A 15196-nucleotide genomic window follows, 5' to 3' on the forward strand; every position below is an offset into this window, starting at 1 on the left:
GGAGACTTTGGTACTGCTGTTGTTTAAGGTAAAAGCCCAGTGCAACCGACCGTGCATATTGTATGCTGGCAATATATGGATCCGGGGATTTGTCTAGTACACCACAATCCTCTGTTGTTCAAGTATCTTTTTGAGATACAACATAAATACATTTTCAGTGGTCAATAGCCAGGCTGACTGACCTATTTCTGCCTGCAGCATTTCTTCCTTACCCAAGCAGAGCCTGGCACACAGGAACTCATGACAGGAGTACCGTGTGCCTGTGCTAGTGAGGGGTTTGGGTTGAAGATTTGGTGCATTACTGGCACGGCCTTCCAGAGGTCTCCAGTTCTCACTATTCCACCTCAAATCAGCCAGAGCTGCCTGTGCCTCTCATCTTTGAAAGTCAACCTCTAGATGTTACCTTCAGGCTTCTAGCTGTTCAGTTCAAGTCACAAGATTACACCTATGGTAACCTGTCTGGGAGTTTTGTGATGTGGATGCAAAAACATCAGAGAAAGATTAATATAACCAGCTATTGATTTATTATGTTCTAGGAAGTAAGGGATAAAGCAGGCTGGCATCATGCCCTGAGCCCGGCCTTCATGACAATTTCTCTTGTCCTGACATACATCCACCAGCATTTATCTTGTCTGTTCCTCTTCCTCTCCCATCAGTTTCTCAAACTTCAGGAGTTTCTTTTGGCAGGCATACTCCTCACTGCTGCTGATGCTGGAGCTTTCCTCTGAGCTTTCGGAGAGGAGATACTTCATTGCCATCATGTCTTTCTTGTTCATTTGCAAGCAGAGGCAGGAGGATTCGCTCACCTTAAATGACTCCCCCCACATACTCTGGCACATGTCAGTCCCATTTGCATACATCTGTGTGTCAAATAAGAAATGCATCAATTACATTTTAAAAGAATTCAGTTAAAATCAATTTGTATCAAACTGATAAAAAATTATCACTTTTTAAAAATTGGTACTAGATTATAAAAAAAGCAGTCTGCAGCCATCAGCTGTCTTGCTGTGCTTCATCACTTGAGATATCTTAAAATGTCATCCAGTCCCACCACTGGCAAAAGAGAAATGCCTGTTGTGAGAGCAAGCGATTACACAAAGTGCAAAGTGATCAAGAGGCAGCTCTTTGTTTCCACCCTGGAGCTGACAGCCCAAAGCCGTGCGTGAAAGCCCGTCCAACTTACAGCATGTCAGGGCGCTCTGACATGTCTCAGGATCTGAGTAGTGCTGAAAATGCCAGACTGCGTGCTTTGAATATGGAAATCTTTGTATCTACAGGCCCGAGACAGCCCAGTGAAATCACAGCTCCGTGCAGTCTCACTGTGCCTGCTGCAATGTACATTGTGATCAGGCAGGACACAGACAAAGAGGAGGAACATAATTAAGAAACTTCCGAAGTGCTGTGTCCAGTGGTACAATGGCCTTTCTGGCCCAAGAATTTGTGAACTGCAGCTTCTTGCTCTCTCTTCAAGTGAATCTGTCCTGTTCTTGGTACCACATCATTTTGTAAGGCGTGTGTCATAGGATCTGTACAACCACACAACAAAGATGTTTCTTGTTTGCCAAGTTCACATTGTGACAACCTTCTGTCTGCCCTGCTTGAGTTTGCCTAAAGAGTTTTAGCTTAGGAGTTATCACGACCAGCCACAAAGTAGGCAGGGTATACCCTTTATCTTGACTGAGTTTCTCCCATGTGTTTGTAGTTGAAGTTCAATCTTTTCTGTTTCTGTAAAGGAAGCTTTAGGTACTCACAGAAGCAAAGCTAAGAATGAGATTGGGGATGGGAGCGATGGCAGGAGTAGAAGCCTTTGGAAGTAAGGAGTGGGAGTGTTAATGACCAAAACAGTGGGCTGGGCAGCAGGACTGCTGGGCTCCATTGCTGACTGATTCACCTTGATCATGCCACCAGCATCTCTCTGAAGGGAGCTGTGTTTCATCTGTAATAGTACAAGTAGTCCTTGCACCTAACACCGATTCTTTAATCCTCCAGTGTTTCTCTTCGTGCTGTAATTTCTGGATGGTGTGCTGGTTTACCATCATCGCCAGCTCATATAAAGATCTGGCACTGTGAATCTTGGAGAAGGTGCCCTGTCTGTGGTTGGGCGATTTCCACGTGGAAGCTGCTCTATGTGCAAAAAATGAATGATTACAGATTTAAGTCTATTGTGTGGAAGTGGGACTGGGCATCTGCAGTCCTGCAGCTTCTGCTCCACCCATTTTCCACAAGAAGTTCTTCTTATGAGATGTCTCCCTGTCTCCTCACTGCAAAACTATGTTGATCTATACTGTGCGGGAAGGCAGATGAGAAAGAAGAAATCATAATCATTGCTTTTGCCTTAGAAATCTGTCCTTTGTGAATAATACAGAATCCATTCCAAATAGCCCCAGAGACTCTGTAGTCTATAAAACAGCTTTTCATTTCACGCCATCTCTAGCCAGGACTCGCTCCATGGATGCTGCAGTTGCTGGAGGAGGAGCGTGGAGGTTGACTAGTGCACTGGGAGCAATGCAGGGTCAGAAATTGAAAGGTTGCTGCATCTAGTTCTCTCCTTGTGTTCTCAGAGAAGGCAGATCTTAGCCGTTTCTTTCCCACTATTCCTGTGCTTTTAAGTAGCATTAGACATTTTCTTCCAGATTCTGTACAGTTCCTGGATTTCTACTTGCTTTTAGCTAATCCTTCCATAAAGTATTAAAAGCTGTCATGCGGGTTTTCTTAGGTCTGTATGCAAGAGACATGGCTACATCCTATTCTTATGTCCCACAGGTTCTGTAGCATATATTCATGCTATTCTACTTGCTAAATTAGTAATTTTATTTTGAGCTTCACCCTAACTCTGCTTAAAGATTAGAGCGTAGCCAGAATGCTGCAGCAAGCAAATAGTGCACACAGCCCATTTACCAAACACATCCCTGAATTACTGCAAAGGATTCTGATTCTTCAGCTTCTTGGAAAATGTTCCAGTCTATGCATTAACATTGCTTGCAGAGCGCTCAGCTGGGAGAACAATGACAAAATGTGCCTCATTTTAGCCAGGCTAAAACTGGCTATGATCCATGGTGCATTCTTAATATTCAGCATTTGTTCCGTATTCGGCATTTGTTCCAAACAGTCCTTACAACCATCAAAAGAAAGTAAGCATCTGTCCGCAGTGCTCTGATGTTGGAGAACCCTTTGTGCTTTTGAGTAACAGTAACTTTCTTCTCCATGAGTTGAGCCCAAACTGAGTGAGTCTAGTGTTTGCATATCATGTAATTTTCATGTGGAGAATGTGCTTTTTTAATTTCTCCGAAGAAACTTCATCTTTATTTTTACTTACCATGCAAGCCTATTTTTGGTGAAAACACGGGCAGTTTAGGGTGTGGTTCCATTTAGTTTAGGAATAGCTGCGCCTGGCTTCAAGTGATAAGACCTCTGGATTTGCTGCATGTTTTTCCCTGCAGATGGTATATTTTCTTTATGAAATAAGTGCAAGCGAATTCAAGGTTAAAAACTCCTATGTGTGGACGAGGAACAGTTTGAACAGAGACTGGAGATTAATTGTGGAGATTATCATTTCGTTTTTCACTTCATCTGGAACTACTGATGATTTAGCACATCTGGGAAACCAAGCTGTAAGTTTCTGCAGGCCATTTGTTATTTTGGCCCCCGTCCTAAGCCTGCTGATTAGTGTCAGTTTTGCAAGGCAGACTGCAATCCTGCACTAACTGGGCTGTGACTTCCACTTGTATCAGTTGCTGAACTGACTTCTGGAAGTACATGCACTTGAACTGAATTCAAAACAATGAATCTGGGATCTCTGCAAGCCTTGCTACCACTCCCTAAGCACTACATGCACATTTTGTTTAATTGTGCAATTTGGACAGTTTTCATGGACTCAGTGAAGTTCGACTGTTAAAAATATTCAAATAAGTATAGCAGTTTTGAGCTGTATTATATTGCCCTGATGCTAAACTTACTTGAGTCACTAGAAAAAATCCTACCTGACTCTTGAAAGGTCTGTAGATCAGGTTCCAGGCCACCTTGCTCCTCTAAGTCTTGCCAGTTCTCATTTTATACACTTGTGTTCATAAAAGTAGTTACCCCAACCATTAAACCTTCTCAGAAAGATGGGATGAGCTTTCAGAAAGCTTGTCAGTGCTGCTCTTTAACCATCAGAGTCATAGAGGAGGAAGTTAGCTCTGCCTAGCCGTTGGCAGACACAATGGAGAACACACATCAGAGATATGATAGGTCTATGGAGAATAAAAGGGAGACGTTTAGAAGAACGTCAGGACTTAGGGATTGGGAGGATGGAGAAGGGCTTGAACACAACAAGGTAAAATAGAGAAATGGGCAAAGATGCCTAATAGGGAAGAAAACCCTAAAAATTCCTCAGTGATTTGGGAATTTACATCCCAATTTGAAAAGATGGAGGTGTGTAAAGCCCCACACTATGTAAGGAACCTTACGATATGCCTCTCAGTATCTGTGTTGTATGAACAAAGTTCATTTACCTTTTACTTTCTAAACCCCACTGTGGTTAAAATATCAGTGCTGCTGGAACTTCTGCTTTTGTTTCACAAGTGGTATGAATAGCGATTAATTAAATGCATATCTACTTAGAGTAAGTGATCTACATAAATATAAATGTTTTAAAGTTTATATACTTAAGAAGCCTGAGGTTGGTATGGGTTGAAACTGATGATGTAAAAATAATTCACCTGTTGCATTTTACACTTGCATATTCGGGGGGGGGAAAAAAAAGAACTCTTCATGCCATTTTTTCTGCTCCAGTTGATCAGGCTTTCTTACCTCACTGTACGGAATGCATTTATTCTTACAGTGGTTTTCTCCGTTTTCATCCCATTCCCAGTCTGTCAGCCAGTTACGAACACATGTAGAATCATCTTTGCAGGCTTCGTACCTTCATGGAGATTAGTGTGGAAGACACAGTTACTTCTTTCACTTTTTTTCAGTGGACTCAGATTCAACTCAAAAGTTTTTTTGAGTTGATATGGGCTATGCTTGTAATGTGGTATGGTTGCACAGTGCAGCTGAGCAACAGAACTTCAAGAAACGTGCACATTATCTTAGCTTGACGTGTACATAAACTCTGAGCTGGCCGGGAAGTCCTAAATCTCAACGTAAACTAAACAGTTCACCCACTACCTTTTAGACTCACAGGCTTGAGTAAAGGGCTTGTGTTCTGAGAGCAACACTTATTCATGCAGTGTTTTCTGCTTGGTTATATTTGCTGATGTAAAAGTGAACTGTCACTTGAGGGAGATGTGGGGAAAGTTTATATTTATGAATTAATGTGGGAAAAGAAAAATGATATTTCCTGGGCGGGCGGTTGCTGAGGAATATGCACTGAAATAAGGAAAATCCACAAACAAAAAAATCATGTAAACTAATAGGCTGTCAGCCTCACAATGACATTTTCAAAGAAGTTAAACTTCAAGTGAAGGAGGAAGGAGAAGAGTCTTGTAGGATATAGGGTCTAAAATTTTAAATTTGAAGTTATTTTTAACTTGTAAGTGATAACGTGAAAAAAAAGCCTATAAAAGGCCTGGAACGAGTATGGTATGCAACTGGCTAGTCCGTGCGATGGGAGATCTCATGACTTACATTATCCTACATAATTTCCTTCCTTCCACTTCTTTTCATGTTCTACTTTTTGTCTCTTACCTTTCTTAAAGATGACTTTCTGCAAATCGGTTAACATCTACTTAAATTTAGTCTCAATGGCTTCAGGCGGACCATTCACACCAGTAACTGAGAGTGCCAAAATCATGAGGCATGGCTTTCAAAAAGTTAGCGTAGTTCTGCATGGTGTTTATAATTAATGCCTTTGGATATGTCTTCTGTTTGCCATTTTTAATCTTCAGGGTCATGTTTCCAAAAGTACTTCGATATCACGAGGGCTGCAGGTGCACATTTTAAATGAAATATGAGGTTTTCATGTGGTCACAGAACTACAAGAACTAGACATTGCAGTGCATTTGCACATGCAGAAAGGTAAGGACATGAACATCTGCAGAACCTTCACAGAGGTTTCTGGGCTTTTTGAGTGAGAAAGAGCAGTAGCAGATGGAGGGCAACCAGGGCCCGAACTAAACAGGTCTGGGGCAAGGGACACATATTCTCAAATTAATCTACTGTCAGATATAGGGGCTCTGCTAGAAATACAGGCTGTAATTTGATAAACTAATACAATGTGACACTGATAGGCAGATCCTAGGAGTTTGTGCCATGACTGGATTTGGAATTAGGGACTATAAAAATAATTGGTTTGTTGTTTGTTAGCTGCTGCGTGTATTCCGACTGAGAAAGACACACAGGGATAACTCCCCAGTGCCGGCTGTTTCTCTAGCGCTACTCACTTTGGCTGCTTGAAGGCACACCAGTTAGGAACATCAATGCAAACTTGGTGTTAATGGCCATATATGAACCCTCCACATACCAGCATCGGATTCAGCAATTAGTCCTTGATTCTTCAAGCCATGTGGCACGTCCTTTACTTTATGCATGCACTTAAATTCATTGCTTTCTAGCAAAGTCGACCAGTATCTGCTATGAGCTGCCTAATACTAGCACTTCTACTTAAAGCAGCTGTGCCCTTCCCACAGTCTTCTTTTTTGGTTTCCTTTCATTTTGGCTAAATGTTTTTCAGCCTGATGGGTTCCCAGACCAGCGTCGTTTCACAGCCTCTCAGACAGTACTGCTGGCACATGGGCGAGAACAGGGTAGGAGAAGCAATGAGCTTCTCCTTGGAGCTGAGGAGAGGGCAGAACTGCTTCTTTTGAAATTCGTGTCACCTTCAGTTATACTTTTCAAATTATGAATATGTATTTCAGAGTTTTACTGAATGGGGGCATTCATGCTGTGCGTCTAATTTTCTCAGGAATTTGAATTAAATATATTTATTAAAGTATGTGTATTTTTATTCACTCTTTTCTATTGAATTGTCAGATGAAATGTTTCCTAATTATGATTATTGCTTGATTCTCTGTTTTTTTTTATATATAAGCAGATAGCAAGGCATAACTATTGTTACAAGTTTTTCTTTATCTCAATGGAAGTAATTATAAAGTTAAATTTATGAAAAATTGTGACTTATGAAAAGTCTGATTTCTGCTGTCCAGAAACAAACATTAATTAAAACCTATGAGAAATATAAAAAGATCCTTCCTAAACTTAATAGTTCCTTATGCACAATGGGCAGGATATTTTTATTTCAAAGCTTTTTCCCCTCATTTTTTATAATTAGCTGTTTCTCTTTTAAAGGGCACAGGGCCATTTCACAGGTGGATCAGAAAATCGCTTGTACATCAGGCTCTTTCAAAAGCATTAGTTTTAGGACTAGTGGGAGCAAGGAATCGTAAGACAATGGGAAGAAAAGGAAGGCCCCAAGCTAGTCAGATGAATTTCTTTTAAATGAAGTCACTGCTCATTCAGAATCCTCTGCACATTTCTGGCCACAAAGACATACAGTATGCAGCAGGCACACTCATGGCTTGTGGAGAAAGTAGGTCACATCACTAGCAGTGCTACAGCACGCGAGAGGGACTCCGGTGAATAGAACATGAAAAAGTGTTGCTTTAAATCACCAAGAAAGAGTGGGAATTCTGTCCAGGCTCTTTTCTCGCCTCAGGCCTTAAGCAGGGTGAGGGAGCGGATTTGACATTGGCATTGGGCAGGCACACAGACTAGCATGCACAGCAATGGGTCATCACTACATTTTTGATTCAAGCCAGGCATCTATGACGCCAACAGGGGCAATAGATCATTGTTCAGGATTTGTTTAGAGTAGAGCCTACATTCTGCCCGGAGACACTGTACTGGAAAACAGTCAGTTTTTCCTGTGCAGCCGCTCTCAATCACACGCATCCGTACTTTCCAACAACAGAAGTTAGAAATGCTGTTTACCTGGAGGTTCTGGCAAAACCCAGGGGACACTGAGGGGTTTACTATGTAAAAAAACCACCATATACGCTTTGATATAAATCTGATATATACTAAGGCTGGCTTAAACCAGTTCACAGATGCAAACTAAGCTTATAGGGTATGTTTTCTTTCATCTTTACACTTTCACTGGATACAGCAGTTTGGCGGTGACTTTGTGTGCTACTTACTTTTTGGTATATTTGTTTTAGATATTGGTATTCTTTTGAATGAATATCTTATGACACTTTGCCTGTCAGATGTATTCTAAAGCTCGCTGGCAACTCCAATGCTTTGATATCCAAATGCTTTCAAATTTTGGTAATATTTGGTTCTGAGCTTTGAGATTCTGAGCACTGAGGCAAATTCAAGGTCTCAGTCTTTTATCTTCAAGGAGGTCATTAATCTGGATTCAGTTTAGCAGATTACCAAAAAATTAGGGGGGAAGACTGCTCATGACAAATCTGTTCCTTGGGCACATGGAGTTTCCGCACAGAGAAATAGGAAACTCTAGGGAAGCTAAGAAATACATCAGCCCTCCTAATTGTCTGTAGGACAAATCCTACATGGCTTTGCCCTTGGAGAGAAGATGAGAGTGAAAATGGGTCCATATGTCAATAATATTCAAGATGTGTAACCTCTAGGGAAAGCACTGTGCAGAGCAGCGCAAGAGAACCTGACCATGTGCTACTGTGTGTTCTGTATTTTCTGTGCTTCCAAGAAAAGCTCTTTTATAACATTTTTAGGAGCATTAAAACAATTTTCTGCCATTTTCAGAGCAGCCTAAGGGATTTAGACATTCACAGTTCATTACTTTCAAGGGATGCTAGCAGTTGTAACAGTATAGTGTGAACTGTTTGTACTATGCTTCACACCAATTTAACCACACAGACAAGTTACTGTAGTCACTAGGCACAACATTAATACAGTACTGAGATTTATATGACATTATTTAAGATCCAACATCTCATAACGGAGAGGGAGGGAGAGAGAGAGATATACTGGATATGGACCACTGAAAAAATCTCAGTACCTCACCCGGATATAGTGCTCCCAGCCAAGACTAGGGACAGATGGGTGCTGGGTTGTTTCACTACGTGTCTTGCACTCAGAAAATAATGTGATTCCTTGAGGCTATATTTGGGGAAACAAAATTAAATGCTATTATGCTGCAAGCTCAGTGCTATTACTATTTTTAGCATTATTTGGCTGCAAGTTTCTCCGAGATTCAGGCTTTTAGAAGTGATTTTAGAGAGAGGGATTATGGAAGGAAAGAGAAAAGGCCAAGGGTGAAAAATTAAAGATTTAAGCTAATTCGTTATATGAGTTAATTGAAAACGTACAGGAAGTGGCTGCTTTCATGATTTCGTAGTGGATTGTACACATATAAAAGAAATGTATCATGTCATGACGAAGTATTTAGATTTAAAATGCTAACTGCATAAATGTGAACTCACAGGCATGGACTTTTCAAAGGGTGGGCAGGCCCTCACTGCGGTTAGTGCCTGTCAAGGTGGTGAGAGCTCCTCCGCCGTGTCAGGCAGTTCTGCTGCCACTGCCCTGCCTCCTCACCGAGATCAGGGTGCTGTCCCGGAGTCACTGAACTCTGGCAGAGTTTAGTGACTCCATCCTGCATTCAGCCTGTGTCTATTATTTTGGCAGTAGTAGCTTAGCAAAGGAAAAAGCAGAGATGGCAAACAAGAAACAAACAGGAAAAACAAGAAAAAAGCCAAAAGGTGGTACAACACCATTAAATCTTACTGCCATTTGACTGGGAGATCTCTGTTTCATCCACTCGTGCTCCTTGACACCTGAGTAACACAGGCATATAAAAGCTAAATAAAAGTACTCTGATAAAAAGTTGGACCTACCAGTCATCACAAAAGCTTTGGCACAATGGAACAGACTGAATACCAGCAACGTAACTGGGATGGATCCAGCGAGCAGCATGTGGAGAACACCGGTAAAAGCACTCAGTTTTCTTTGTGAAATCTTCACAGCTGCGGTGGGTGAGAAAAGCCACAAATAAGCCTGTTTCTTAGCACCAAGGCTATAGCCTCAGTTTTCTTCTCTAGGCCTGCTTTGATGTGGGTGCAAAACTACAGATTAGGACAAAAACACAGAAACGCATCCTTTCGCCCTGTTAATGTCCGGGTTCCAAACTCATTCCCTTGGCATTGTGTGCAGGCTCTGAGCGTGCCATTACCATAGCCAGCTAAAGAGTGCACAAATGTTTCCATGCATATTTCAGCCCTATTTGTGTAAGCTTTCCGTAAACTTTTGAGGCCTTGACTTTTCCTGGCAAGAACTATTCCAGGCAATAATAAAATATAGTTTAAAACTATTGCACAAAATAACTTCTTTGCTGTAGCCTCGTGGCTTCACTAATCTTTAGATTTTCCCACAGCCCAGCTGAAGTTACTTAAAAACGCATGTTGTTGCTGCTCTTCTGGAAGTGGCAGGCAATAGCTGTTACTTTTGCACATCTGCTTTTGCTTAATTGTTTTGTACTTTCATTCTTTTATTTCTATAACTTGCCATGTTTCACAGCTCTAGCATCTAACGGGGTACTAAAAATCTTAATTATGAAGACATTCTTCATGGTTACAAAACCCACAGGACTACAAGCATTTTTATTCTAAATATTCAGAGGTTTTTGTTTGCATTTTGTTTGCAAGATTTAATCACCTACTTGATCTTTCTAAACAAAGAAAGAAGCCTCGTCAGTATTGACTGGGGGTCACACTCAATACTCACTGGTATATGATTGTTGCTTTGGAGAGCTACAGAGGTGCGGTGTGGTTGTCACCTACGGGGTTTATGACTTCTTTACATTGCTCAATCTGGTTTGATACTGAAAGCAAACTTGAAAAAACATAACCCTTTCTTGATAAAATGGCATGAATCCTTCTGCACAAATAATGTACACCTAGGCATTCATGGGCTTTTGTGAGAGGAGAAGAAGAAGAGCCAGATGTTGGTCAGGTATAGAAAAGAGGTGATGGGAACTAGACTGTGTGGCATCATCTCTAGGGCAACCTAGGGACTGTCCATCAGTAGCTCCAGGGGGAGTCACCATGAGCTGTGTGGCTGCTACAGCACAGATCTATTGAACCAGGACACAGACAACATCAAAGCTGACTTACGATTTACTGAGCTGCCCACATCTGTTCCAGTAGCTGTTGTTTACTTTAATTACTGGGGAATGAGCCAATTGTTCTGTGAAGTTTGCATAGCAACAGGAAGCTGTTAGGAATGAAACAGAGATCTTGCAATAAGGATTTCCTTTAATACTGCATTTGGAAGATTCAAAATGTAAGATAACTCTGTTTTGATCTGTAACATGATAAAGTCTCTTAGTGCTCACTAGAAGATGTACTCAAGCTCTAACGTTTTTGGTTTTGGAAGTAGCAGAGTAAACGTTAAGTGAGGTGGACTGGCATCAACTGTGCTTCGTCAAGGCGTGCCCAAAGAGTTTGAAGAATTTTAATAGTGTTGTGCCAGGTGTTATGTCCTGAGGCATACTAACGTTGAAAGCTACCAAACATAAAAAAAGAGTTGAAGAAATATTATAAATACTATACTTTGCTTACTGTAGAATTTTGATTTTAAACTTTCCCAATTGGTGTCTGCTACAATTAATTATTTTTTATACTTAATCACAATAAGCCACATTCATCCCTGCTGTAAGCTTTTTTAAGCAGATGGAGCTACAAGAGAAGTAAACTGCATGAGAATTTTTTAAACATAATAAATGAAGACAATTAGAGTTTTGCAGCTGACTTGCTAAGAACCAGAATCTTACTTTTGATTTGCATGCAGGAAAATGCCAATGAAGGAAGCTTTTCAAATGCAACTTATTCTGCATCTTAAGTATTTTTGAGAAATTAAGGGAGCTGCCAGAACAATTAGTGTGTACAAAGCGGTACTTCTAGGCTATCTTAAGCAGAAATTAAACTCCTCTTACATTCAGAGTACAGTGTGCATTCCTGCATATCTGGCTCAGGACTTGGCTTCAGTTTGTGGGTGTCCCCTTCCAGACATCCGTATTTTTGGCAAGTACATGATGTTACGACAGCAAAGAGGGTGATGGCAAACCTCAGCATTGCTGTTCAGTTCTTTTTCCTGTATGGAGAGAAGTCTTTATTTACATCCTTTATTTCTAGGAGATGCCATGTCATTAAAAGGAAGGACTGTTTAAAAGAGTTACATATATAACCAAATAAAATATGCTCAGCAAAGATGCACACGTAAATATTAAGGCACATTCTTCCTTTCTTTTGCTTCTATCTGAACACTTATACTTCCGCTACATATTTTTGAGGTTTGGTGGTGAGTGATAAAGGCTATTTATGAAAATGTTATAATTTTCAGTATTTAAGAAAATGATTTAAAATTTGTTACACCGACCTGAATTTATCTTTGAACCTTCCAAGGGACATTTCTCTGCTTCACTAGATTTGAAGAAAAGATTGATTAGTTCCAAAACTTGCAGAGTTGTTTTGCACACTTGGAAATTACACTCTTGATACAGCTCCAAGGGAGCTAGTAGAGTTCAGCCCCTGAGCTGGATAAATTACATTGATAAATTGCCTTTGCTGAGGCTATGCTAGGTTATATTTAAGAATCTGATCCATTATTTTTTGTCTCTTTCGTAGAGTTTGGTCAAAAATGCAAGATAAAAGTGTTTTGTCTGTGGAACTAAAATTTCTCTAAACACAGACTACATATTAGGGAGCTATACAGATGAATCTAGAACCTGTTACATAAATCAATGCATAATTCTTTATACATGTTATTAATTTAACCCTTCATTCTTTTGTTAAATATTCCTGTTATCTTTTTGGAATCATTTTACCCAAATGAAGACTGCAGCTCCTCTATCTGCCTAGACTTTTCAGATATAAAGAAAACATGTTACAGAAGAAGACTGTCTCTCCAATTTCTCAGTAGTTTCTCACCTCTTTTGCTGTCCTTCTGGGTGATACTTGTCCCTGGAACAGGAACACAGTAAATTGCTTTTCTTATTTTCCGGTTTATATACACACCATCTGGCATCAATGTTCCAGAATTTGTTTGCCCTGGAAGAGTTCCTTGACCTTTTGGAATGCTAACATAGATTTATCTCAAAAGCAGATGCAATGACCAGCACATAATGCCCTTTTATTGCTTGCAAAGGTGGACACAGTAGAGAGGAAAGTACAAACACAGGTAAGAATTAGAAAAACAACAGCTCTCCTATACACCAAGTACCACTAACCCCGCTGTCTGATTTTTCAGTGATTCCTTTTATTATTCATTATTAGATTCATTTCTACAATGGTTTCATGGGGCTTTTATCACAGATTAGGACTCCACTGAATTAGAGACATTAAAAACAATGCTTCATATTTCAGCCTGACTGGCTTAATTTTGACTATAGAGATGGTGGCTTCCTTCATTTACACAGTAACTTTACTGCAGCCCCTGGAGGACAATCCACATCTCCCGATTCCCAGGTCTTTGCTCTTTGTTCACAAGATGCCTTTAAAACCTTCTGCTGTTTCCTCTGGTTGCTCTGCCTGCCTCACATGGACTCTCCAACCAGTGTCACAAGCACTGCAAGAAACTGTTGCTTGTACCATTGATAGCGATTCCTGATGGGATTTCATTGTGAGATCTGCTTTCTGCAAAGAGAATTCTGCATCTGAACATAAACCATTGCATGAGGTAGACATGGTGATTACAAAGAGTTACACTTAATTTCACAGATCAAATCTGTAAAGAGAAGTACCGCTCACTACCTTGCAATTATTTAGATGCACAAGGAAAGTAGCAGCTGTTGCTTTTGTGTTTAAAACAGAACACTGGTTTGTCAGATAATACTCTGGGGCCATTATTTACAAACATTTTTTTATTGAAAAAACTAACAGTGGAAGTGTGGTATGAATCTCATTGAGCAAACTCACTGAGCATGATAATAAAACAATCTCTATGAACTATAAGCACTGATTCTTATCCTAGCTCTAGTAAATGCCTCAAGGCAAAAGTGTTGCTGGCCTAAAAAAAGCCATTTCCAGATCAGTGGAAACTGAGCGATTTTTATGTTCCAGAATGAATTTAATTAAGACAAGTTTAAAGAATGGATTTAATTAAGGCGAGTTTAAAAAGGCATAAAGTAACTACAGGAGAAACCAAAGTAAATCTAACGGCTGATTACCCCACGCCTTCACCTCAAGTAGCCTGATGTAGTGTTGGCCGAAATAAATGGACCTCCTTGCTGGTTTGTCATGTAAGGGATTTGTGCGCACTGCTTGGCACCTGGATCTGCGCATTCATACAAAATAAAGACCACTGTCTAACACGAACACTCGCTTTCAGCATCGCGACGAGGGAATGGGCCATCCAGCCTGGTGAAAAGAACAGAAACAGTACGTGCTGTCTGCCTCACTGCTCCGTTTGCACAAAATATATGCACGCCTGTAAAGGTGCAAGGATGCCAGGAGGTTTCTTGTAACGCCTCTGTTCACTGAATTGACACACAAATTATATTAAGCTATAGGAAACTGGGATCTCTCTCAGCTTTGAGCGTGAGCCAAATGGGACCACTTGCTGGGAGATTAGGCAGTGTCTAGCAGCAGGAAGGAAAATTGTCATATGTTTGTGATTTCTCAGACTTGGCTTTGGCTCGCAATACGTGTAAGCTGGCTCAGGCTAAGGAGCTTTTTGAGATCTCGGCTATACATGTTCGTCACCTGAGAAGTGAATCTCGATTCTTTTTCCTTAAAGTATTCTCTGACTAGTTATTTTGTGCCATGTCTTATACTGAGAAATTCGTTAAAGGGAGTTTCTTACCCCTTCCCATACTTGAATGGGACATTTCTCTTTATTTGTTAAAATTGAACTTATTTTCAAGTTCTTAGCGATTTTCTTGTGCTTTTAAGGCTCCTGCTGCCATTTAATTTTAATATCAGTGCCCTGCAACTACTGATCATCTTTTCAAGAGCTGGAGTTAAAGCATGCATGATGTTAAGAGAAAGAGCTAAAGCATGCACAATGTTAAGATATCACCAGAGACAGCAATTCAGTCACCACAACATTAAATTACTATTGTCATTATCATCTGATGATCTAATTGATAGTGGCCTACGATGCAGGTAAAAGCATGCATCTATTCCAAAACCACAAACACTGCTATACTAGGTCTCAAGAGCCATCTACATGAGCAACTTGCTTCTGGCAAGAGCCATTAGCAGAAGATTAAGGAAAAAACTGTTGCTAACTTCCCAGCTTC

General features: G+C 40.5%; 1 protein-coding gene across 1 annotated transcript; it reads right to left on the reverse strand.

Annotated features, from left to right (window-relative positions):
- Positions 1–517: 517 nt before the first annotated feature.
- LOC104383051 (riboflavin-binding protein) lies at positions 518–12029 on the reverse strand. Its single transcript, XM_086617624.1, has 5 exons — positions 11891–12029; positions 11070–11169; positions 9795–9923; positions 4792–4903; positions 518–860 (listed from the first exon to the last, which is right to left on the reverse strand). The coding sequence occupies exons 1-5, from the start codon at positions 12027–12029 to the stop codon at positions 624–626; spliced, it is 717 nt and encodes a 238-aa protein (XP_086473750.1). The 3' UTR covers positions 518–623.
- Between the last annotated feature and the right edge of the window lie 3167 nt (positions 12030–15196).

This window comes from Tauraco erythrolophus, chromosome 10 (genome assembly GCF_009769465.1).
Source record: "Tauraco erythrolophus isolate bTauEry1 chromosome 10, bTauEry1.pri, whole genome shotgun sequence".
NCBI lineage: Eukaryota > Metazoa > Chordata > Aves > Musophagiformes > Musophagidae > Tauraco > Tauraco erythrolophus.

Excerpts from the sequence above, each read along its gene's own strand:
- LOC104383051 (XM_086617624.1), bottom strand. The coding sequence starts at position 12,029 with ATGCTGAGGTTTGCCATCACCCTCTTTGCTGTCGTAACATCATGTACT. Across the intron at positions 11,170-11,890 it reads ATGCACACTGTACTCTGAAT|CTTCCTGTTGCTATGCAAAC; the intron begins GTAAGAGGAGTT and ends CATTCCTAACAG. Across the intron at positions 4,904-9,794 it reads CAAAGCTTTTGTGATGACTG|GTACGAAGCCTGCAAAGATG; the intron begins GTAGGTCCAACT and ends ATCTCCATGAAG.